Raw genomic sequence first — 21,085 nt, 5'->3', positions numbered from 1 at the left:
GGACCCGACGTCCGGCAACGCAGCTGCAGGTTTATTCCTGCAGCCTGGAGTTTCAGCTAAAAAAGGGACAAAGTGAACGCGGCTCCTGGGACAGCCCTGCCCGAAAATCCCCCGGCGAAGGCCAGGGCCAGCCCTGCGGGGGGGCAGGCAGGAATCTGCCCCCACCCAGCCACCCGCAGCTCCACCGGTCCCGAGGGAAGGCGAGGAGGGGGACTGGGAGAACAGGGGGGACGTTTTGGGACAGTCTCGGCCCCAGTCTCTGCCGGCAGCAGTCCTGGCTGCACAGGGGGCTGGGGGCCTGGGAAAAGAACAGCCACAAAAGTCCTGACAGCCCCCAGCCCCACTGGTCCCGCTGTCCCCAAAGGGGTGACCGAGGAGGGGACACCGGCCCCGGGGCCTCAGGCGAAGATGGTTTCCTCCCGCCGCTTCTTGGTGAGGATGGTGCCAGGCTTGTGCTGGGCGTCGGGGTGGTTGGCCAGCTCGGGGGGGCAGGAGGACACGGGGCTCTCCAAAATAGCCTGCTTCAGGTCGTAGAAGACGGTGGAGTCCTCCTTGGTGAGGAAGGTGATGGCGACGCCGCTCTTCCCGGCTCGGCCCGTCCGCCCGATGCGGTGGATGTAATCTGCAGGGACGCGGAGCGGTCAGGCAGGGCCTGGGCAGCCCCCCCGCAGCCCCCCAGCCCGGCCCCCACTCACCCTCGATGTTCTTGGCCATGTCGTAGTTGACGACCATGGAGACGTCGTGGATGTCGATCCCACGGCCGGCCACGTCCGTGGCCACCAGGATGTCCTTGGCCCCGGCCTTCAGGTTGGAGAGGGCGAACTCCCGCTGCTCCTGGCCTTTGCCGCCGTGCAGGGTGCAGGCGTTGTACTGCAGGATGAGAAGGGGGGGGTTAGCGGGTGGGGGGGGGGGGGCAGCAGCACCCAGAGCCACAGCGTGGGGTCCCCACGCACAGGGAATGGGGGTGCAGGGTCTCAGGACCACCCCCCATCCACCCCAGCCAAAGCTGAGGGGCTCCAGGCCGGACTCACCCCCATCTTCTCCAAGGATTTTGCCAGCACGTCGCAGCCCTTCTTCTGGTTGACGAAGATGATGATGGGTGGGTCGAAGCCCTGCTCCAAGATGGCTAACAGCTTCTTCCTGTTGGGGAGGAGAACAGTTGGGCTGAGGTGCCCCTCCGTTCTACCCAGAGTCCCTCTCCCAGAGCAATCACACCCCCAAATGCCCCCTAGACACCCCCCACAAGACTCAGCCTCCCTGCTCCACCCCGCCCCAGCGACCCCCTCCCCACCTCTTCTCCGACTCCGACATGAGGAAGACCTTCTGCTCCACCCGCTCGTGGGGTTTGCCGGCGGAGCCGATGTAGACCACGGCCGGACGACGGAGGTAGCTGCGAGCCAGCCGCTCCACCGCTGGCGGCATGGTGGCCGTGAACATGACGGTCTGCGAGAAAACAGGGCAGTGAACAACATCCCCCGTGGGGCAGGAACGCGGCTGCCACTCCCTCGGGTTTTTCAAAGCCCCAGGTTGTCCCCTCTCCGCCCCACGGAGCGTGATCAGCCTCACGGGAGCACCCACAACACCACCCCGGGGCCTCCTCCTGCCTGCACCCACCTGTCTGTACTTGTGCTTCCCCGACTCAAAGTTGGCCAACATCTTCTCGGGGTCTTCGGCCTCGTCGGTGTCGGGTTTTTGGTTGGTGACAGGCATGTGCTCCAGAATTTTCTGCACGTCGGGCTCGAAGCCCATGTCGATCATGCGATCCGCCTCGTCCAGCACCACGTAGGTGCAGCGGCTCAACACCAGGTACCGGTTTTCCAGCACGTCGATGAGACGGCCCGGAGTGGCGATGACGATCTGGAGGTGGGGGCGCAGCAGGAGGGTCGGTGTCCACAGCCTGGTTGCTAAACTGCTCCCCCCCCACACCCCCCCCAGGGGCCAGCACCCACCTCGCAGCCCATGCGAAGGCGGAAGCCTTGGTCCTCGCGGGAAATGCCTCCGATCACGGCCACCGTGCGGATGCCCAGAGGTTTCCCAAACTTGATGGTTTCCTCCTCAATCTGCTGGGCCAACTCTCGGGTAGGGGCCAGGATGATGGCGTAGGGACCTTGGTCTGACTCCTCAATCCTGCGGCATGGCAGGGCACGGCCGTGTCACCCACGGTGCCACACACCCCTCCCCTCCCCTCGTGTCACCCTGCCCCGCCCCACGTACCGATCGATCTTGGGCAGGGTGGTGATCCACACCAGCAGCGGGATGAGGAAAGCCGCGGTTTTGCCGCTGCCGGTCTCGGCCACGCCGATGATGTCGCGGTTTTGCAGGCCGATGGGGATGGCCTGGCGCTGGATGGGGGTGGGCTCCTGGCGAGGGGAGCAGCAGGTTTGGGAGCAGAACTTCCCCTCCTCCCCAAAGACCTGACCCCCCAAAACCAGCCCTTTTCCCCCGCACCCAGCTCCCGGGAGGGCCGGCGGGGTCTGCGGGCAGCAGCCCCCCGTCCCTGTGCCCACCTTGTAGCCACACTTGTCGATGACCTCCAGGATGTGGGGGGGCAGGGAGGAGTCCTTCCAGGAGCGGATGGGGTTGGGGATCTTTCCTCCCTTGGTGGTGATGCTGTAGTCCTCGCGGAAGATGCGCCAGTCCCTGTCTGTCATCTCGTCCAGCTTCTTCTGGGACCAGTGCCGGTCATCCCAGCGCTGCTTGGCCTCCTTCTTCCGCAGCTTCCTCAGCCGGGCCCTGGGTGGGGGCGAGGAAGGGGACAGGGCTCCACCCTGTGCCTCTGGGGAGGCTGGAATCATCCCCCCCACCCCTCCAAAGGACACGCCACAGCCCAGAGCCACCCCCCCCTCCCCCCCAAGCAGAAACAACCAGCACCCCAAACACCCCTCAGCACCCTCCCAGCTCCCCACAAGGGCGCTCACTCCTCCTGCTCCTTCTCCTCCAGCGTCCGCCTCTTCTCCATCAGGTCCCCGTAGAAGCGCGACTGTTCCCGTTTCTGCTGCTTCAGGTCGATCCCCGCGATGAAGCCCCGGCCCAGCAGCTGCACTTGGTGCCGCTCCTTGTACCTAGAGCGGGACGGGAGCATCAGGGGCAAGGTTGGGGGCTGTCCTGTACCCCAAGGGGCACCCCCAGCCCCAGGGGCACCCCCGGGAGCACCCCAGCACTCACAAGGGGTTGTAGTCGATGGAGGTGTCCTCCGACGCGTCCCACTCGAAGACGAACTTGCGGTCGTTCAGGTGCCGCGTGCGTCTCCGCTTCTTCACTCCTCCCAGGTAACGCTCCTGCGGGCGGGAGAGGATCAGTGGGGAGGGAACCCGGGCCCCCCCAGCACCCCCGACATCGCCCCAGCCTGGCCCCCAGCACTTACCTTGATGGCGTGGAGTTCTTTGCTCTTGTCTTTCTCCTCCCGGATCTTCTGCCTGCCCTCCTCATCCTCCGTGCCGTTGGTCTCCCGCTCCATGCGCTCGCGGCGCTCCCTGCGCTCACGCTCCTGGGGGTCTTCTGGGGAGCAGGGGAAGGGTCTCAGAGCCAAGCATTACCCCCCCTCCTCGCCCCCAAGGGTTGGGGGGCTCCAGGGGGTCCCACCCCAGCCCCTCGCAGCCAGGCAGACTGTGGTGGGGACTCCACCTTACCCAGCATCTTCCTCCCCATCTCCTGGAATTGTTTCCTCTTCTTCCTCTCCTCCTCCAGCAGCCGCTGACGCTCCTCCACCTCCTGCTGCCGCCGCCGCAAGGCCTCGGCCTCCCGCTCCGCTTTGGACAGGAACTTGGGCTGGGAGAGGAGAGGGGAAGGCTCACACCGAGCCTGGCAGCGACCCTCTTGCTTCAGGGGCTGCCCTAGGACAGGACGACCCCCCCACCTCAAACACCTGCCGCGCCAAGCACGGTACAGGAGAGCCCCGACGCAGGGAGGAGGCTCCCGCTCCTACCTTGGCTTCTGCCTCCTCTTCAGCCTTCTTCTTCGCCAGCAGCTCCTCCAAGGACAGCGGCTGGGCCTGCGAACGCGGGGCCGGACCATCAGCAGCCCCCCAACGGGGTCCCTTTGCCTCACCAGAGTGACACACCCTCCCCGAGCCGTTCCCAGCCAAGCCCCCTCCTCACCTTCTCCTTCTTCAGGGCGTTTTCCTCTTCCTCCTCTGTTTTCCGCGAGTCCCGCTCCTTCCGGGACTTTGAGTCCTTGCCCCTGCTCGGGGACAAGCTTCCCAGCAAAACAAAGAGGAATCAGGCATCGAACGCAGCCCTAGGTCACCCCACTGACCAGGGGAACAACGCCACAAGCAACAGCCCAGGAGGTGCTTACAGGAGAGCAGAGACACCCCAAAAGCAGAGGGGACTCACCTTGATCGCTTCCTGTCCTTGTCCCGCCGGTGCCCATCCTTCTCCCGGTCCCGGTCCTTCTTGTTCCGGTCCCGGTCGCGCTCTTTGTGCCGGCGATCCCTGCGGAGCGGGGCAGTCACAGCAGGTCCGCAGCCCAACCCCCCACCCCTCCGTGGGGCCGTTACAAACACACGAGGTCAGGAGACATCTTCCCTAAAAACCTGGGGAGCCCCCTGTGACACCCCTCACCTCTCTGTCGACTTGGACCGGGAGCGGGACCGCGACCGGCTGCCTCGTCTCCTGTCCCGGGACCGGTGCCGCTTCCTGTCCTTGGAGGGGGAGCCCTTGCGGTCCCGGTCCCTGTCCCGGTCCCGATCCCGGTCCCTGTCTGGGGAGCGGGAGCGCTTCCGCTCCTCCTTGACGGGGGACACGTCCCGGTCCTTCTTGTCTGCCAGTTCTCCGGCCATCTGTGGGGAGACAGGTTCAGACTGAGTGAGAGACACGGAGGGGGGGGGACCCCGGGAGAGGTGCAGGGGACCCGAGGAGGGAGCAGGAAGGGCTGGGAGACCAGGAGGAGCGCTTAGGGGGACCTGGGGAGGGAGTAGAAAAGGCTGAGGGACCCTCTGAGAGGTGCAGGGGAGCCGGGGAAGACATGGGGGACCCCAAAAGGGAGCGGAAAGGGCTGAGGGACCCCGGGAAGGGTGCAGGGGACACGGGATAGATACAGAAAGGGCTGGAAGGCTGGGAAGGGAGCGAGAAGGGCTGGGGTACCCCAGGAGGGGTGCAGGGGACCCGGGGAGGGGTGAGGGACACAGGGGAGGGAAGAGAAAGGGCTGGATGTCCGGGAGGGGCGCGTAGGGGGACCCGAGGAGGGAGCAGAAAAGGCTGAGGGACCCCGGGAGGAGTGCAGGGGACCCGAGGAGGGAGCGGGAAGGGCTGAGGGACCCGGGGAAGCTGCGTAGAGCTGGGGATCCAGGCCCTACCCAGGGCGCCCGGTGCCGGGGTCCAGCCCGGTGCTGGGGTCCCCCGGCCCAACCCTGCGGCGGGAGCCCAGCGACCCGCGGGCGCCCGGTGCCCCCCGGCCCCCCCCCCTCACCACCGCCGGCCGCAGGCCCAGGCCTCAGCGCCGCCCCGCCGCCATGTCCGCCCGGCACCGCGGGGCACGCCGGGAAGGCGAGGCCGGCCCACCCCCCCGCGCGCGGCGGGACTACAAATCCCGGCAGCCTCCGCGCCTGTAGCGACCGCAGCACCGCTGCGTCCCGCGGCTCCCTCCGCTGCACAGCGACCCTGACCTCGTGCACAGCCAAACCCCCGCGATGACACCCCCACCCCCAATATCAAGTGCAAGTTGGGGACTCCCGAAGAGGCCCCGGGGGGGGAGGGGGGAGGGGGCTTTTGGGGTGCCCAGGGCTCCCCCGATGAAAGGTGGCACCCAACAGCGCCAGGACTGCCACCCCCCACCCCCGGGGACTTCGCCCCTTTGCATCAGCACCCATGGGTGACAGTACAGGCAGACGTCAGCAGCACTGTTACCCCTCCCTCCTGGAACGGGGGGGGATGACCCCACCTCGGAGTGAACCCCAACCCCCCCTCCCCCCCCCCCCCCCCCCCCCCCAAGAGAGGACTAGACACCCGCTGCACGTGGGTGGGTGTTATATTTCTGATAATAAATAAGCTTTTTAATAACACTGACCATGGAACAGAGACATCCCCCTCCCTCCCACCCAGTCCATAAAACAGCTCCCCAGCACCCCCCACCCTGCCGGGGTCCCCAGGGCCAAGCAGCAGATGAGGGATAGGGCGGGAAGGGAGAAAAGGATGAGTCCATGGATGAGTCCCCCCTCCCAGGTTGGGGAACAGCTGTTGAACACCCTTCCCTGGGCCCCCCCAGACCCCCACCCATGGCAGCTCCATGGAGGCTCCCCCCCCCCAGAACAGAGGCTGGCAGGGGGACATGGTGTGATGGGAGGGCAGCAGGCACCCCCTCTTCCTTGGGGGAGGGGGCCTCTGGGGCCCTGTCCAGCCCCCCACCCCATCCCAGGGACTCAGGGGGAATGGGGGCTTTGGGGAGGGGGTGAAGGGGGGTGGGGGGACATTGGTGTGTGTGTCCCCCTTCACATGACAGAGCAGCTTTTTGCTTTTTCCTTTTTGAAGGTGGAAGAGATGAGCTCGGAGCGGCTGGGCAGGTGCAGGAGTCTCTTGGAGAGGCTGCGGGGGGGGCTCTTGGGGGGCTGCGGGGGGGCTTTGCTGAGGCAGATGCCGGACACGGTCCGGAAGATGCTGTGGACGCTCTTTTCCGAGGTGAAGGCCGAGCACTCCAGGTAGCTCTCAGCTCCCAGCTGCCTGGCCGCCGCACAGCCCTGCAACCCAAACCCACATGAGGCCGGCACAGCACCCCAAAACCCACCCCCCCAACACCTCCACAGGACGACCCCCCCGCCCTCCCAACCTGCTCATAGGAGATGGGTGCCTGCTTCTGGTGGGAGAGCTCCATCAGGGTGCTCAGGTCTGTCCGTAGGTCCGTCTTGCAGCCGATGAGCAGCACCCGCGTGTTGGGGCAATAGTCCAGGATTTCTGTCTTCCACTGTGGGGTGAGGGGGGCACAGAGACACCATCAGAGCACGGGAACCCCACAAACTGCTCCCCCCTGCCTCCAGAGGGGTTTCCTCCCCTCCTCCTCACCTTCTTGGACGCGCTGTCCAGGGTTTCGGGGCGGCTGATGTCGAAGCAGAGCAGCACAGCATCCGAGTCACTGTAGCAGAGGGGACGCACGTTGTCATAGTAGGGAGAGCCTGGAAGAAAAGGGGGTGTCATGGCACAGCAGCACCCTCCCCCCCCGTCAGGGAACCCAGGCCCCGCTCAAGCAGGAGGTGCTTTTAGAGGGACACAACCCCCCTTCTGCCTGGGGTGGGAGGAACACAGCTCTAGAGCACCCCCAAATGCCACCTCCGCTCCCTGCAACCCATTAACATCGCCATCATCCTTAACGAGGCAGCGGGAAATGGATCCCGCGGTGTTTATATAACAAGCCGCGCCCCCCCCCCCCCCCCATGTTGGGGAGCCCTGCCAGCACACAGGGGTGTCAGTGGGCAGCCAGGATGGGGGGGGCTGCCACCCCCACAGTGTCCGTCAGGAGCCAGGGCCACCAGCACCACATTGGGGATCACGGGGGGAGGTGGTGTGTGGGGATGCAGGGGAAGTGGGGTGCCCCTCCAGGTGTGGGGGTGGTTGGGGTGCCCCCCCATCGCCACCCCCCGACCCCGAAGGGCCTCGGAGGGGTTTTGCAGCCCAGACGCTCCGTGCACGGAATAGCAAAGAGGCTGCGCCAGCGCATCGCCATAGCAACGCGGGGACCGCGGGTGGCGGGGACCCCCCCCTCTGACGGGGGGGACACACTGCAGCACCAGGGCAGGGCTACCCCAGCCTCTCTACCCTGCCCCCCCAGTCATTTTTGAGGGGCAGGGTGTGGGAAATACTATGATGCTCCATCCCACCCCTCCTATTTGTAGGCAGCCCTGCAGGGAGGGTGCAGGGGCCCCAGCACCCCCCTACCCTGCCTGGGGGGGGGGGTCTTAGCGGTGCGGGGCACCCCCTCACAAAAGGTCTCAGCCCTCTGTGTGTGTTCGTTTCCCCTACCCGCCCCCCCACCATGGGGCCAGTCCCCAGGGACTCCCTGGCAGCCAAGGCCCCCCCTTGTGCCCACCAGACCCAGCGATTTGTCCCCCCACCCTAAACCAGCCCCTCCACACACACCGAGGTGTTCCCACTGCGACCACCGAGTCACACCCCACTGCAGGGACCCCAACGCACCCCACTACAGGGTTCCCTCTACTGCAGCCCCCCCAGGGGTCCCCCAAACCCCAGGCCTGCCACACACACACACCCCCCCACCCCCGCAGTCCTCCGAGACCCCAAACCACCTTCCCCCAGTAAATACCCCCCCTCACCCCCCACCAGGGCCAGGCTGCCCCCGCCCCGCTGCACCTCCCGGTACCGGAGGTACCTCCCCCACCCCCGTGCATGCACCTTCCCCTGCCCCCGGTACCGGAGGTGTCCCAGAGGCTCAGCTCCACCCGCTGCTCCTCGCTGGCCAGACACGCCGTGTAGTTCTCAAACACGGTGGGCACGTACGTCTGCAACGGTACCGAGAGCGTCAGTGCCCGGTCCGCGCTGCCGGTTCCTCCTTTCCCCGGTGCTCGGTCCCGGCTTACCTCGGGGTAGCAGTCCTTGGCCAGCACTTGCAGCATGGCCGTCTTGCCGCACTGCACGTCGCCCACCAACACCAGCTTGCAGCGGGCCGGGGCGGCCGGTACCGGCCTCCGCTCCCGCATGGCGGCGGCGGCGCAGAGCGCGGCCCCCACGGCCGCCCGCCCGCCCGCCAGCCCTGCGCCCTGCCGCCGCAGCGCCCTTATATACCCCGACGAAGCCGCGCCCCGCCCACGGCGGCGCTTTCTGGCCAATCGCCGCCAAGGCTCCCGGCACGCCGGCCAATGGCGGAGAGGCGGAGGGGCGGGGACTGCCGGAGACCGCCCCGTCGGGTGCGAGGCGGCTCCTCCAGGCCGGGGGGGGGCGCCTGTCTGTCTGCGGGCGGAAGTGGGGCCACAACCGGAAGTCACGGTTGCTAGGAGACAGGTGGGACGCTGGCCGCTGGGCCTGGGGTGGGGGGGAGCGACCGGTACCGGCGTTGGGGGGGCGGGGTGAGCGGAAGGAGTGCGGGGGCGATGGGGCCTGGGGGTACCCCGAAGTGGGGGGATCCTGAGGGAACCCCAGGAGGAGGAGATGGGGTTGGACAGGGGGGAACGGCGCCGGGAGGGACCCTGGAGAGGCCGCGGCGGGGACCCCGCGCAGCCCCCCCCGCCTCACACCGTGTGCCCGGGCCTAGCTGCCATGTCGGACGAACGGCGGCCGCGGGCAGCAGCCTCGGTGGCGGTGGAGGACAGGCTCCTGCTGCTGCAGAGCCAAGCACTGGAAGAGGAGGAGGCGGCCAAGATGAAGGGAGAGATGCTCAGCCGGTTCCTGAAGGTGCGTGGGGAAGGGACCGGGGGGGGGGGGTTGGCACTGTCCCCCAGCCCCTGACCCCACCCCTCACGGTCCCCCACGCAGGACAAGCTGGCCAAGGAGGAGCGCAGCAGCACCCTGAACCTCCACAAGCTCAGCGCGCAGTGGCGGGCGGTGCTGCGGCAGACCAAGGACGAGGAGCTTCGCCGGGATGTCGAGATCCTCAGCCAGACCTTCGCCCGGGTGATGGACGGCAAGGACAGTGTCATCGAGGTGAGCGGCGGGGCTGGCGGGGTGGGGATGGCACTAGGGCCCACCCATGACCCCCCCAAAACCTCCCGCAGTCCCTGGTCACAGACCTGGAGGAGGCGGAAGAGCAGCACGCCCGGGCTCTGCGCAGCCACCTGCACAACGTCGACCGGCTGCTGCAGCTCCAGCGCTGCCGCCTGACATGCCTGGAGGAGGGGTACAACGCCCAGCTTCAGGCCCTGCAGACAGAGTTTGAGGCCGAGAGGTACTGAGTTTGGGGCTGAGAGGGGGAGAGGAGCAGCAGTGGCACCCCTGGGCTATCCTGTCCTGGTGCTGAGCCCGGTTGGGATCACCGCACCTTCCCTCCAGCAGCAGCTCCCCCGGGTTTTCTGCAGGAGGACCATCCTTGAGCAGCACGAGCGTGAAAGCTGCTACCTGCAGGCCGTGACGCTGGCCACCGAGCAGAATTACGCCAAGAACAACCACGAGGCCACGCTGAATTTCGAGAGCACCCGGGACGACATCAAAAACAAGGCACGGGCAGGGGGGAGGAACTGCTGAGGAGCATTTTAGGGCTTGTGAGCAGAGTGCGTGGCGAGGTTTAGGAGGTGGTGGGTCACCCCCCCACCCATGTCCATCTCCCAGAGCTTGCAGGAGAAGCAGTACAGCCGCATGCAGTTGGACGGGAAGGTGGAAGTGCTCTGGGAGCAGTTCCAGCGCGCCATGCAGAGCTACGCGGAGGCCACCAAGCACCAGAAGATCGCTTTCGAGGCGCTGAAGCAGAAGGACGAGAAGAGCTCCAGGGAGATCGAGATGCAGGCGAAGAAGCTGCAAAAGCTCCAGGTTGTGGCGGGGGGCGCAGGGGGTGGCGGTGGGAGTGGGAGACTCCCTCATCCCGCTGCTCACGTTTCTCCTGTCCCCAGGACTTGGTCGCAGCCACCAAGGGCCGGATCACGGCTCACCTCCGGGAGAGCGAGGAGCGGAACCGGCACATGCGGGAGGAGAAGGAAAAGGTCCTTGGGCAGCTCCAGGAGCTCAAGAGCAAGATGAACCAGGCCAGGATTAAGGCCCACGGCAGCCTGGCCCAGCTCACCATGCAGACCAGCGCTGCCCTGAGGGTGCTGGTGCGGGTGGTGGAGAAGGTAAGGCTGGCAGCCCAGGAGCAGGGGGAGCTCTGGGGGTCCCCTCCTGCCCTCCCTTCATTTTCATCCCCTTCCTCCAGGCCCAGCGCATCTTGCGACTGGCTGAGATGTGCCGCAGGCTGGAGACGGAGGAGGAAAAAGTGCTGCCCTTCTACCTTTCCTCGCTTGCGGAGGGCGAGCAGCGAGACGCCCGGCAAGTCCTCGAGGAGACGCCCGCGGAGCCCCTGGCCCGGGTGAGGGGGCAGCGAGGGTCAGGCTCCAGCTTTGGGGACAACCCGGCTGGTGTGTGGGCAGGTTGGGGACCCCCTGCCCTTCCTCCTCCCTGCCTCTCACCCAGGCCATGCGGGACTACGTGGGGCTGGAGCGGTTCTGGCAGCGGTTCAACAAGGCGAAGCTGGAGGAGCAGGCGCTGGAGCGGGAGCGGGCAGCCCTGAGCCAGAGGAACCGGCGCCTGCGGGAGCTGCTCAGGCAGTACCTGGCGGGGATCTCCGTCAACTCGGAGGTGCTCAGCGAGCCCAACCCGCTCCTCGCCGTCGAGCGCAAAAGCTGCGTCCCCAGGGACTGGCCCCGTGCCCGCGGGGGACATGCATAAGGTGTTCAGGGTGCTGCACTCCCCCTCCGACACCCTTTTGGGAGGGGACACCCGCTGAGAACCCCCCCTGTGCTTTTTCTTGTTTCTTCCCAGTGGCCCCCCCAAGCAGACCAGGGCCCCTCATGCCGCAGTGCTCCCTCTGCATTAACGACGTCTCGTGCTACTTCTTGCTGCCCGGCAGTGCCATAAGAGCTAAACTGCACCCAAAACCGTGCTCCAGGGTCTTCTTTCTGGGTCCCACTGAGCAGCTATGGGTCTGTCCCCTCCCGCTCGGGTTGGACGTGTCAGCTCCTCGGCCCCCCATGCCAAATCCCTGCTGCTGCAGCGGGCAGGGAGCTTGGAGGGCTTGGGGGGGGTGCACAGCCCCTTCCCACTGCTCTGCTCACCCTCCCCCCCACCCCGAGCTGGCCAGAGCAGCCGAGGATGCGGAGGGGAAAGGTTTTATTTCTTTTTGGCTTTGTTCCTCTTCTCCTCCTTCAGTTTCTTCTTGGAGAGCTTGGGGCTGCTGGCTTTGCGGTAGAGGTGGTACCCGATGAGCCCCAGCAGCGCCGGCACCAGCCCCAGGCACAGCAGTGGCAGCACCTCGTTCACCACCTTCTGCCAGTAACTGGCCCGGGACAAAGCGACCAGTTCCACCTCGAACCGTAGCACCGCGTCCCCTGGGGAGGGGAGGGGGGGGAAGGGGGGCAGAGACTGAGTGGGGGCCACGGAGTGAGGAGCGGGGGGGAGGGGGATGGACCCCACGGGGACCCCGAGGGCTGCGCTCACCTGGGATGGTGGGAGGGGAGCCCCGCTTGCCGTAGGCCAGGTGAGGGGGGATGATGGCTCTCCGCTTCTCCCTGCCGCGGCGAGAAACCGTCAGCACCGGTGCAGAGGGGACAGACCCCCACCAAAATCGGGGGGGGGGGGGGGGGGGGCCACTTCCCCCCTCCCCACCCCACTTACCCCACACACATGTCCAGCAGACTTTGCTCCAGGCCTGTGAGGAGAAGGGGTGGGGTGGAGTGGGGTGAGCAGGGGCATCCCACAGCCCGCTCAGATCCCAGTTACACCCCCCGCGGTGTCCCAGTGTGTGTCCCCCCCGCTGTGTCCCAGTATCCATCCTCCCCCCCCCCCCAGCCCCTCACTCACCAGGGATGACTTGGCGCTTGCCCAGCTCCACCTGGAGTGGGTCCCGGCTCAGCGAGGTGTCCACGATGCGGCCATCCTCCAGGCTGCCCTGGGGGGACACAGCGAAAGTTCTGCCCCAGGGCTGTCCCCACGTGGGCCCCAGCATTGTCCCAGTGCCACCCCCGTGCTGATCCCAGTGCCACCCCCAAGGACGCCGCCACCCCGCTGCCAGGGCCATCCCGGGGCAATCCTTATGCTGGTCCCAGTGCCGACACACGCCGGTCTCAGTGCCACCTCTGTGACTGTCCAGGTGCCACCCAGGGCCCATCCCAGAGCTGTCACCATCCCTGTCCCAGTGCTGTCTCTATACCAGTCCCAGTACCTGTCCCAGTGCCACCCCAGAGCCATTCCCATGCCCACTCCAGTGCCACCCCCACACCCACCCCCAATACCACCATAGTGACACCCCCACGCCCACTCCGGTGCCAGTTCCAGTGCCACCCCGGTGCCACTCCCATGCCCACCCCAGTGCCATCCTGGTGCCAGTCTCAGTGCCATACTGGTGCCATTCCCATGCCCGTTCTAGGGCTGCCCAGTGCCACCCCCATGCCCACCCCAGTGCCATCCTGGTGCCAACTCATGCCCATTTTGCTGCTGCCCCAGTGCCACTCTGGTGCCAGCCCCAGTGCCTGTCCCAGTGCCACGCTGGTGCCAGTCTCGATGTCACCCTGGTGCCAGTCCCATGCCCACCCCCGATACCACCCCGGTACCACCCCCCTTGCCCACCCCGGAGCTGCCCCGGTGCCGGCCCAGTCCCCCCCGGTGCCGGTGCCGGTGCCGGTGCCGGTGCCGGTGCCGGTGCCGGTGCCGGTACCGACGCCGGGGCCGCCCCCGCCCGCCCCGCCCGCCGGAGCGCAGTGCTGACGTGTTCCTCCCGCCGCCCGCCCCGCACCGTGTAGTGGATGTGCACCGTGTCCCCCGGCGCCGACAGCTCCGTGCAGCCCTCGGGGGGGGCCACCTGCAGCGGGGGGACGGGGGCAGAGAGAGCCGGGACGGGTGTCACCACCACCACCCCCCCCACACACACACACACCTCGGGCTCCACGCACCCCCCGTGAGCCGGACTCCCGCCTCCCACCCCAGACCCTCCCCGTGCCCCGGGCTCCCACTCCGCAGACCGGGCCCCCCCAAGTGCCCCCCGTCATCCGCAACCCGGTCCTCCCGTCGCCCCATGTGCCCCCCGCCCAAACCGGGCTCCCACGTGAGCCCCCCCCCTCCCCGCGCCCCCTCCCCCCCCCCCCCCCCCCCCCCCGCGGAAGCAACATCATCCCGCCGGTGTCCCCGCCGCGCCGCCGGTGTGTTCCCCCTCTCCCGCCCCATCCCGGTCCCAGCTCCCCGCCCAAGGGGGGGCCGCCGGCGATCCCCGGTTCCCCCGCTCCCCTCCGGTTCCCCCGGGGCCTCACGAGCGTTTCCAGCCGCAACCCCCGGGCGCCGCTTTCGGTTTCGCTCTCGGTGGCGGCGGGAGTCGGCGGCAGCAGCAGCAGCAGCAGCAACGCGGCGGGGGGCGGCATGGCCGGGCTGGCGGCGGTGGCACCGGGACCGGGACCGCCCCCCCACCCCCCCCAACCCCAAACCCCGGCCCGGGCCAGCCCCCGGGCACCGCCCCCCCCCCCCGGGCACCGCCCCCGCCAGCACCGGGACCGCTCCGCGGGACAAGCAACTCGCCGTCGTGGCCACCAGACCTGCCCCGAGCCCCTCGGGGGCGGGGGGGTGGGGTGGGGTGTCACCGATCCCGGCCGCCCCCCCGGGTGCCCGGGGACACGCGTTTATCCGCGCTCTGGTGTCACGCAGTCCGGGCGGGCACCGGGCGCCCGTCTCAGGCCCGGGGACTGGCCCGGTGGTCCCGGGCTGAACCGGTCGCTCCTGCCCATCTCGGGGGGGGGATCCGGTCTTGGGGGGGGGGGGGGGGGGGGGGGGTCTCGTCCCAGGGCATCGGGTGGTTGAAGCGCCCGTTGTACCGGCGCCGTCGGGACTCGGTACCAGCAGGCGGCAGCAAAGCCCGGAGAAACCGGCACCCACCCGGGCTCAGGACCCCTCCCCAGCACCCACCCGGGCTCAGGACCCCTCCCCAGCACCCACCCGGGCTCAGGACCCTCCTGCAACACCCACCCGAGCCCAGCATCCTTCTCAAGCACCCACCCAGGTTCAGCATCCTTCCCCAGCACCCAGCGGGTGCAAAGCACCCCTTCTCCCAGCACCCCAGCACCCCTTCCTGCCCCCCTGGCTGGGGGGGGTCGGGGGGGGACAAGGGGAGCCGAGCCCCCAGCCAGCGAGGAGCCGGACTGAGGGGGCTGGGCTGGGTCCCCGCAGGGAGCCAAATCTGCCCCAAAGCCCCCATGTCCCCTGGGGGAGGTCACCAGCCCACAGCTGGGAACACGGGGAGCAGCCCCAGCTCGGGGTGGGGTGGGGAGGGTTCACACCGGCCCATGGCAGGTAGCCCAGCTCCCTCGCCCCGTGCCGGCGGCGATGGCCCTGTTGCTGGTGGTGGTGGCCCCGTTGGCGGCGGCAGCCCCGGTGCAGCTCCCGGACGACGGCATCGGCACGCCGGCCCCACCGGCGCACCCACATACCAGCCCCGGTTGCCGAGAGGTGGGGAAGCCGGGCTGGCGGCTGGGGGCCGGGGCACTAATGGGATTAGGGCCACCGGGTCAGCGCCGGGCTGGCCCCCGCCAGACAAAGCCGCTGGCCCGGCCGGTGGGAACGCGCCGGTGCCGGCTCCGCGGCTCCCAGCCCACTGAGGAACCCCAGTCACCCCCACTCCAGCCCCCCCCCCCCCCACACACACACAGGAGGAACCCAGGAAACCAGCACCTCACCCGCTCAGTGTCACCAGCACAGGAAGGGGGGTCCTGGGGGCCAACAGCCCCCCCCCTTTCCAGCCACCAACCCAGACGGGACACGGGGATGGGGACAGTCCCCAAACAGGACACAGCCGGTCCCCTAGCCCATGTCGAGGGGTGACACTGCGGGGGGGGCTGAGCCCCACTTGTGCCCATCCCAGCGCTGGCACCGTCCCCACACCCCGGCTGGGATTAGCACTAATGGGATTTACCATTTCATCCAATATTCCCCTAAAGATGAGCCTGGGAAGGGGGGGGGGGGGGGGCCTCCCCTCACCCTCCCCGCCAGCCCCCCTCACCCCGCTAAGCTCTTTCTAATTAAAACCAGCCTGGGGCTGTCCATCACCGTCCCCCCCTCCACGGGACCCCCGCGCTGGGGGGGGCTGCTGAAGAAGAGCCATGGGGCAGCACTACATAAAACATGTTTAATATCCAAGGGGGGGGGGCTGGGGGTCACCCACCATCTCAGGCGTGGGGTGGGGGGCGAGTACACACGTCCCCGGACGGGGCAGAGCCGCAGCGACACGTCACACCAAGCACAGACCGGGGGTATAAATACGGTGCTGGGGGGGAGGGGGGTACAGTATGGGGCCGTCCGTCTGTCCGTCCGTGAGGGGCAGGGACATACAATCACTATGCTGGCATGGGGTTGGGGTGCAGGTGGCCAGGGCTGGGGGGGGGGGGGGGGGGCTGTGCACTGCCAGGAGGACCATGGGGGTCCTGGCAGCCTTGTACCTCCCCCGTGGGGGTCGCGCTGCGGGGAGGAGACCTGCCTCGAAGTGACATGGAGGGACCGGGGACGTGTGGGACCCCCAGGGGGACATGTGGGGTGGGAAGGGGGGAGGATTGGAGGGAGAAGGGGGTGTGTGTGGTCCCAAATTCCCCCCTGCGGCCCTGCTGCCCCCACATTTGGTCCAGAGGAAGGCGAGGGGTGCGGGGACATGCACGGGGACGGGGTACCCTGGCATGGCCCCCCCGGGCAGGGCAGTGCCGAGGCAGCCCCCCATCCCGCTCCCCTGGGGGCTCTGCCCCCCCCACCCCCCGATACGTTATATATAGCTATATTTCCACGCACGCACACACGAGATCCGAGGGGAACCGAGGAGACCCCAAAAAAAGGCGAAAAAAACCCCACAGCAACCGGTGCCAGAAGAAAGCAAAACCCAACCGAGGCGGGGAGGGGGCGGCCGGGGTGGGGGGGGGGCCTGGCATGGCCCCAGGGTGCAGGGGGGGGGCTGGGGTCAGCGGCTGCCCGCTCACTTCTTGTTCTTGAGCTGGTTGGCGAGCCAGTCGAGGCCCTCGTAGAGCCCGTCCCCGCTGGTGGCACAGGTGGCCTGGATGTACCAGTTACGGTGGCGCAGGGAGTGGAGCCCCAGCTTGTCCGTGATCTCCGCCGCGTTCATGGCGTTGGGCAGGTCCTAGGGCAGAGATTGGGGAGGGGGGGGGAAAGGGGGGGTCACACACCAGGTGTGTGTGTCCCCCCTGCCCCGACAGCACAGGGATGGGTGGCCATGGAGGGCCGGGAGAGCCGGGGGGGATAAGTGGCATCAGCCCTGATGCCACGGGGATGGGCGTTATCCCACCTCCCAGCCCTGATGCCACAGGGAGGAGGGATGGGTCTGCCATGGGGATGTCATCCACCAGCCCCGATGCCACGGGGATGGGCACGGGCCAGCCAAAGCTAGTGTTAAAAGCCAGCCCTGATGCCACGGGGATGGGCACGGGCCAGCCAAAGGGAGCGTTAAAAGCCAGCCCTGATGCCACGGGGATGGGCACGGGCCAGCCAAAGCGAGTGTTAAAAGCCAGCCCTGATGCCACGGGGATGGGCACGGGCCAGCCAAAGGGAGCGTTAAAAGCCAGCCCTGATGCCACGGGGATGGGCACGGGCCAGACAAAGCGAGTGTTAAAAGCCAGCCCTGATGCCACGGGGATGGGCACGGGCCAGCCAAAGGGAGGGTTAAAGCCAGCCCTGATGCTGCGGGGATGGGCATGGGTCAGCCAAAGGGAGGGTTAAAGCCAGCCCTGATGCCACGGGGACGGGCGCAGCCCTGGCACAGGGGCTGTTTAATGGCAGCCCCCGACGCCACAGAGATGGTCCTGCCACACGGTCTCTTCGACACCAGCCCCGACGCCCCGGGGATGGCCACGCTCCTGCTGCAGCCCCCCGAGCCCCGATGCCCCAGGGATGGTCCCAGTGCCCCCACCCCCCCCAGCCCCACCTGCTTGTTGGCGAAGACGAGGAGGACGGCGTCCCGCAGCTCGTCCTCCGCCAGCATCCGCATGAGCTCCTCCCGCGCCTCGTTCACCCGCTCCCGGTCGTTACTGTCCACCACGAAGATCAGCCCTGGGGACGGCGAGCGGGCGCTGCTGGGATCCAGCCGGCCCCACGGACCTCCCCCCCTTACCCCCCCAGCGAGCCCCCCCCGAGGGTGTGGGGGGGGAACCTACCCTGGGTATTTTGGAAGTAATGCCGCCAGAGGGGCCGGATCTTGTCCTGCCCACCCACGTCCCACACGGTGAAGCTGATGTTCTTGTACTCCACCGTCTCCACGTTGAACCCTGCGAGGAGCGACAGCGGAGGGAAACTGAGGCACGCGGGGCCGCCAGCCCCCTCCTGAGGCGCCCTGATGGGGAGGGGTCCCCGCTTGGTGCCTGTCCCCCGCCCCGCCGCACACCTATGGTGGGGATGGTGGTGACGATCTCTCCCAGCTTCAGCTTGTAGAGGATGGTGGTCTTCCCGGCGGCGTCCAGCCCCACCATCAGGATCCGCATCTCCTTCTTCCCGATGAGGCTCTTCAGCAGGTTCCCAAAGATGTTGCCCATGGTGACGGCGGCGCTGGCTCCGTCTGCAGGCGAGGCCGGATCCTGCGGGGGCACGGGGCAGGCGCTGGGGTGGGGGGTGGCCCTGAGAACTTGGGGAGGGGGAGGCGGCAGGGATCCCCCCAAACGCTGCTCCCGGGAGCTGCGGGAATCAGGGACCCCCACGTCACGGTGGGGGGGGGTGTGTGTGTAGGACTTGGGGGATCCCAGGGCGGGGGGGTTCAGGGATCGGGCTACATGCCCCTCTAGGCAGCTCGGTGTGGGGGTCCGTGTTGGGGATATGACCCCCCCCGCCCCCCCGTGCTGTGCCCTACAAGGGGACAGGCCCGGGGTCTGTACTGAGGGAAACTGAGGCACGGATCCCAGCCCTCCTCGCAGGAAGCGCAGCCCCCACACCCCACCAGGCCCCCCCAGCGGGGGGACACACACCTCCCCGCACCGCGGCGCGCCCCCCCCGACCGTGGGCTGCTGCCCGCCCCCGGGGTCCGTCCCCCCCGCCCCGCAACCCCTCGGTGCGACGCCCCCTCGAATTCACAGCCTCTCCACCCCGCTCGCACTGCGCCCCTCCAACGCACCCCCCCCCCAACCCCCCCCGGATTGCAGCACACCCCCAAATCGCCGCCCCCCCCCCCCAGCTCTGCACCGCCCCCCCCCCCCCCGCCGCATCGCCCCCCGCCCCCGCACGCCGCACCGCCCCAGGCGCTACCCCCCCGCCGTACCCCGCGCCCCTCCCGCTGCACCGCATCAACCCCCCCCTCGCCCCCCCCCCCGAGATGCCGCCCCCCCCGCTTAGCGCTCCGCGCCCCCCCAATGCACCGCACACCCCCAAGCACGCTGCAGCCCCCCAAAGGCGCCGCTGCGGTGCCCACCCCCCCCACCCCCCGGCCCCGGTGCAGCGCAGCCGGTGATGCACGGGCTCTCCCCCCCCGCCGCCGCCGCCGCTCCCGGTGCGCCCCCCCCCCACACCTGGTGCCGGTGCCGGTGCCGCCCCCCGCCCGCAGCTGACTCTGCACCGCTCCCGCCGCCGGAAGCGGAGGCCCGATCGCGTCGATCTCGCGAGAGAGCCCGGTGTCCCCGTTCCCCCCCCCCCCCGCCTCCACCCCCCCCAACTGCTCCGCTTCCCGCCCCCCCCCAACCCCAAAACTCCCCCCCCCCCACTCCGCACCGGGGGCGCGCGGAGGGTGGGGGGGGGGGTGTCCTTGCTCGCGAGAGCCGTGAGCCGTTTCTATGGCAGCGGCTGCAGCAGTGCTCGGGGGAGGGGGGTGTGCAGAGGGAGGGGTGGGGTGATAGGGTGGAGGGGAGCGGGGGGGGGGGGGTCCTGGTGCCCCCCCCCCCCCCCCCCCGGCATAAGCACCGGGGGGCAGAGCCCCGTCCGGGCGGGAGGCGGCATGTCGGGGAAGGGGGGGTGCCCTGTGCTTCATGGGAGAGCGAGGACCCCAAAAATTGCACGGGGAGGGTGGGGACAGGGGACCCCAATAACCACCCGGGGGTCCCCAGGGATCCCTCCCCCGCACAGGGTCCCCGGGCCAGGCTGGAGCCCACCCAGCCCGGCCCAGTACCGGCGGTACCGAGGCCGTCCCGGTGCTGACGGGGCAGGCAGCGGGTGCGGGGCACCCCCGGCTCCCACCCCCCCACCCCGTCCCTCGGTCCGCCCAGCTGTCCCGCTGTCCATCCGTCCGTCCATCCCTGCTCGGTGCGGCGGGACGAGACGGGACGCACACACCCCTCACACCACATACACCCCCCCCCCCCACCGCACCGGGCAGGTAGGTCAGGGCGGTGGCACCGGTAGCACCGACCCCCCCGACGGCAGCGGGAGCCGCCCCGTGTCACCGGGCTCCCGCGGACACTCCGGGGCCGGGGGGGGGAGTCCCGAGCATCCCCCCCACCCCCCTCCCCGCCCCACCGGGGCCGCCGCTGGGCTGCGCGGGGAGATCGGGGGGCACCGGGGGGGATCGTGGCAGCGGGAGGCGGTGGGGGACGGGGCGGGGAGGTCGTGTTTGGGCCCCGCCGGCGGTGGCACGGACCCCCCCGGGCAGGGCCCTCCCGGCCGCGCCCCGGGGCCTCCCCGCGGCCGCTGACCTCAGCCCCGGGAGCCCCGACGGGGCGGCGGCCCGAGGGCGCGGACACGGCCTGGCCCGGCCGGCAACCGGGGCGGGAGCCGCCGTCCTGGAGCAGACCCCGGGGACGGGGGAGGGCGTGAGTGGGGGGTGGGGGGGTGCCCGGTGCGACACCCCCCCCTCCCCCCAGCCCCTCCCTCCCGCCCCGCCGCCGGTCCGGCCTTTGTCCGTCCTTGAATTAAAACCGTGAGCGGCGGCCCCGGGCCGTGACGGGCGAGCGGGGCTAATCCGGCCCCGCATGACTGGTCCGGGGAAACCGCCGCGGGGGGATTACCACACCCCCCCCGCACCCCGCCACAACGGGAGGGGGGGTCAGCTCAGCCCCGCACCGGGGAGTTCACTCCCGCTTCCCCTCCTCCCAATCCCCCCCAGTCGGGGGACAGCGGGGAAGGAGCCTCGTCCCCACCGAGCAATGTGCCAGCACCGGACCCGCGTCACCGTGCCCTGACCGTGGGGACCCCAGGCAGCCCCCCCCGCGGCCGGGCACCCCCCTGCCAACCCCTCCATCACCTCACGGCCTCTGTCCCTCCATCCCTCTTCCCCCGGTCCATCCCTCCCTCCAACACTCGGTACCTGCCCCGGGGCAGCCGTTTCGCACCCACGGGGGTTGCACACGCCGTGGGCGCCCGTGGGGACGTTCACGGGGAGCCCGGGCTGCAGGACCGGTGGTCGGGTGGCCAGGACAGCCCAGGACAACCCAGCCCCGAGCAGCGAAAGGACGCGACCGCCCCGTCGCTCCGGGCACGGTTCGGTCCGGGTGGCAGCCGCCACGGGAGAGGGGTCCGGGGGCTCCGGACCGGCACCGGTGACCGGCGCAGCCCCGACGGTCCCGCGCCCCGGG

The 21,085-nt window shown here is 69.2% G+C and overlaps 5 protein-coding genes across 8 annotated transcripts; 1 reads left to right on the top strand and 4 right to left on the bottom strand.

Moving 5' to 3' along the window:
* Window positions 1-10: 10 nt before the first annotated feature.
* DDX23 (DEAD-box helicase 23) lies at window positions 11-5,517 on the bottom strand. Of its 2 annotated transcripts, none has more exons than XM_042796853.1 (17): window positions 5,410-5,517; window positions 4,563-4,780; window positions 4,335-4,433; window positions 4,098-4,194; window positions 3,926-3,991; window positions 3,630-3,768; window positions 3,365-3,498; window positions 3,166-3,278; window positions 2,919-3,062; window positions 2,508-2,733; window positions 2,215-2,360; window positions 1,950-2,127; window positions 1,615-1,857; window positions 1,292-1,443; window positions 1,032-1,140; window positions 696-870; window positions 11-622 (listed from the first exon to the last, which is right to left on the bottom strand). In XM_042796853.1, the coding sequence occupies exons 2-17, from the start codon at window positions 4,778-4,780 to the stop codon at window positions 399-401; spliced, it is 2,463 nt and encodes an 820-aa protein (XP_042652787.1). In that variant the 5' UTR covers window positions 5,410-5,517; the 3' UTR covers window positions 11-398. The 2 variants fall into 2 exon arrangements, with proteins under 2 accessions (XP_042652787.1, XP_042652788.1); XM_042796854.1 differs by having other exon boundaries at window positions 3,365-3,495.
* A 432-nt stretch (window positions 5,518-5,949) lies between these two features.
* Window positions 5,950-8,693, bottom strand: RND1 (Rho family GTPase 1). Its single transcript, XM_032993475.2, has 5 exons — window positions 8,525-8,693; window positions 8,359-8,446; window positions 6,996-7,105; window positions 6,763-6,897; window positions 5,950-6,673 (listed from the first exon to the last, which is right to left on the bottom strand). Exons 1-5 carry the CDS (start codon window positions 8,642-8,644, stop codon window positions 6,428-6,430), a joined length of 699 nt encoding a protein of 232 aa, XP_032849366.2. The 5' UTR covers window positions 8,645-8,693; the 3' UTR covers window positions 5,950-6,427.
* Window positions 8,694-8,894: 201 nt separating this feature from the next.
* On the top strand, window positions 8,895-11,503 carry CCDC65 (coiled-coil domain containing 65). Of its 2 annotated transcripts, XM_042796809.1 has the most exons (9): window positions 8,895-8,945; window positions 9,196-9,335; window positions 9,417-9,584; window positions 9,656-9,825; window positions 9,956-10,094; window positions 10,206-10,403; window positions 10,484-10,702; window positions 10,783-10,935; window positions 11,040-11,503. In XM_042796809.1, exons 2-9 carry the CDS (start codon window positions 9,201-9,203, stop codon window positions 11,292-11,294), a joined length of 1,437 nt encoding a protein of 478 aa, XP_042652743.1. In that variant the 5' UTR covers window positions 8,895-8,945; window positions 9,196-9,200; the 3' UTR covers window positions 11,295-11,503. The 2 variants fall into 2 exon arrangements, with proteins under 2 accessions (XP_042652743.1, XP_032849367.2); XM_032993476.2 differs by lacking the exon at window positions 8,895-8,945 and having other exon boundaries at window positions 9,127-9,335.
* A 215-nt stretch (window positions 11,504-11,718) lies between these two features.
* Window positions 11,719-14,005, bottom strand: FKBP11 (FKBP prolyl isomerase 11). Its single transcript, XM_042796823.1, has 6 exons — window positions 13,868-14,005; window positions 13,357-13,422; window positions 12,426-12,513; window positions 12,240-12,273; window positions 12,063-12,133; window positions 11,719-11,953 (listed from the first exon to the last, which is right to left on the bottom strand). The coding sequence occupies exons 1-6, from the start codon at window positions 13,973-13,975 to the stop codon at window positions 11,736-11,738; spliced, it is 585 nt and encodes a 194-aa protein (XP_042652757.1). The 5' UTR covers window positions 13,976-14,005; the 3' UTR covers window positions 11,719-11,735.
* Window positions 14,006-15,715: 1,710 nt separating this feature from the next.
* On the bottom strand, window positions 15,716-19,192 carry ARF3 (ADP ribosylation factor 3). 2 transcript variants are annotated; one of them, XM_032998170.2, is made up of 5 exons: window positions 19,091-19,192; window positions 17,980-18,169; window positions 17,753-17,863; window positions 17,524-17,648; window positions 15,716-16,722 (listed from the first exon to the last, which is right to left on the bottom strand). In XM_032998170.2, exons 2-5 carry the CDS (start codon window positions 18,125-18,127, stop codon window positions 16,561-16,563), a joined length of 546 nt encoding a protein of 181 aa, XP_032854061.2. In that variant the 5' UTR covers window positions 18,128-18,169; window positions 19,091-19,192; the 3' UTR covers window positions 15,716-16,560. The 2 variants fall into 2 exon arrangements, with proteins under 2 accessions (XP_032854061.2, XP_042653027.1); XM_042797093.1 differs by having other exon boundaries at window positions 17,980-18,191; window positions 19,091-19,168.
* Window positions 19,193-21,085: the final 1,893 nt, after the last annotated feature.

The sequence above is a fragment of the Tyto alba genome, unplaced genomic scaffold (assembly GCF_018691265.1).
Source record: "Tyto alba isolate M040663 unplaced genomic scaffold, T.alba_DEE_v4.0 Super-Scaffold_23, whole genome shotgun sequence".
NCBI lineage: Eukaryota > Metazoa > Chordata > Aves > Strigiformes > Tytonidae > Tyto > Tyto alba.
This window is presented reverse-complemented; position numbering and strand designations above follow the sequence as displayed.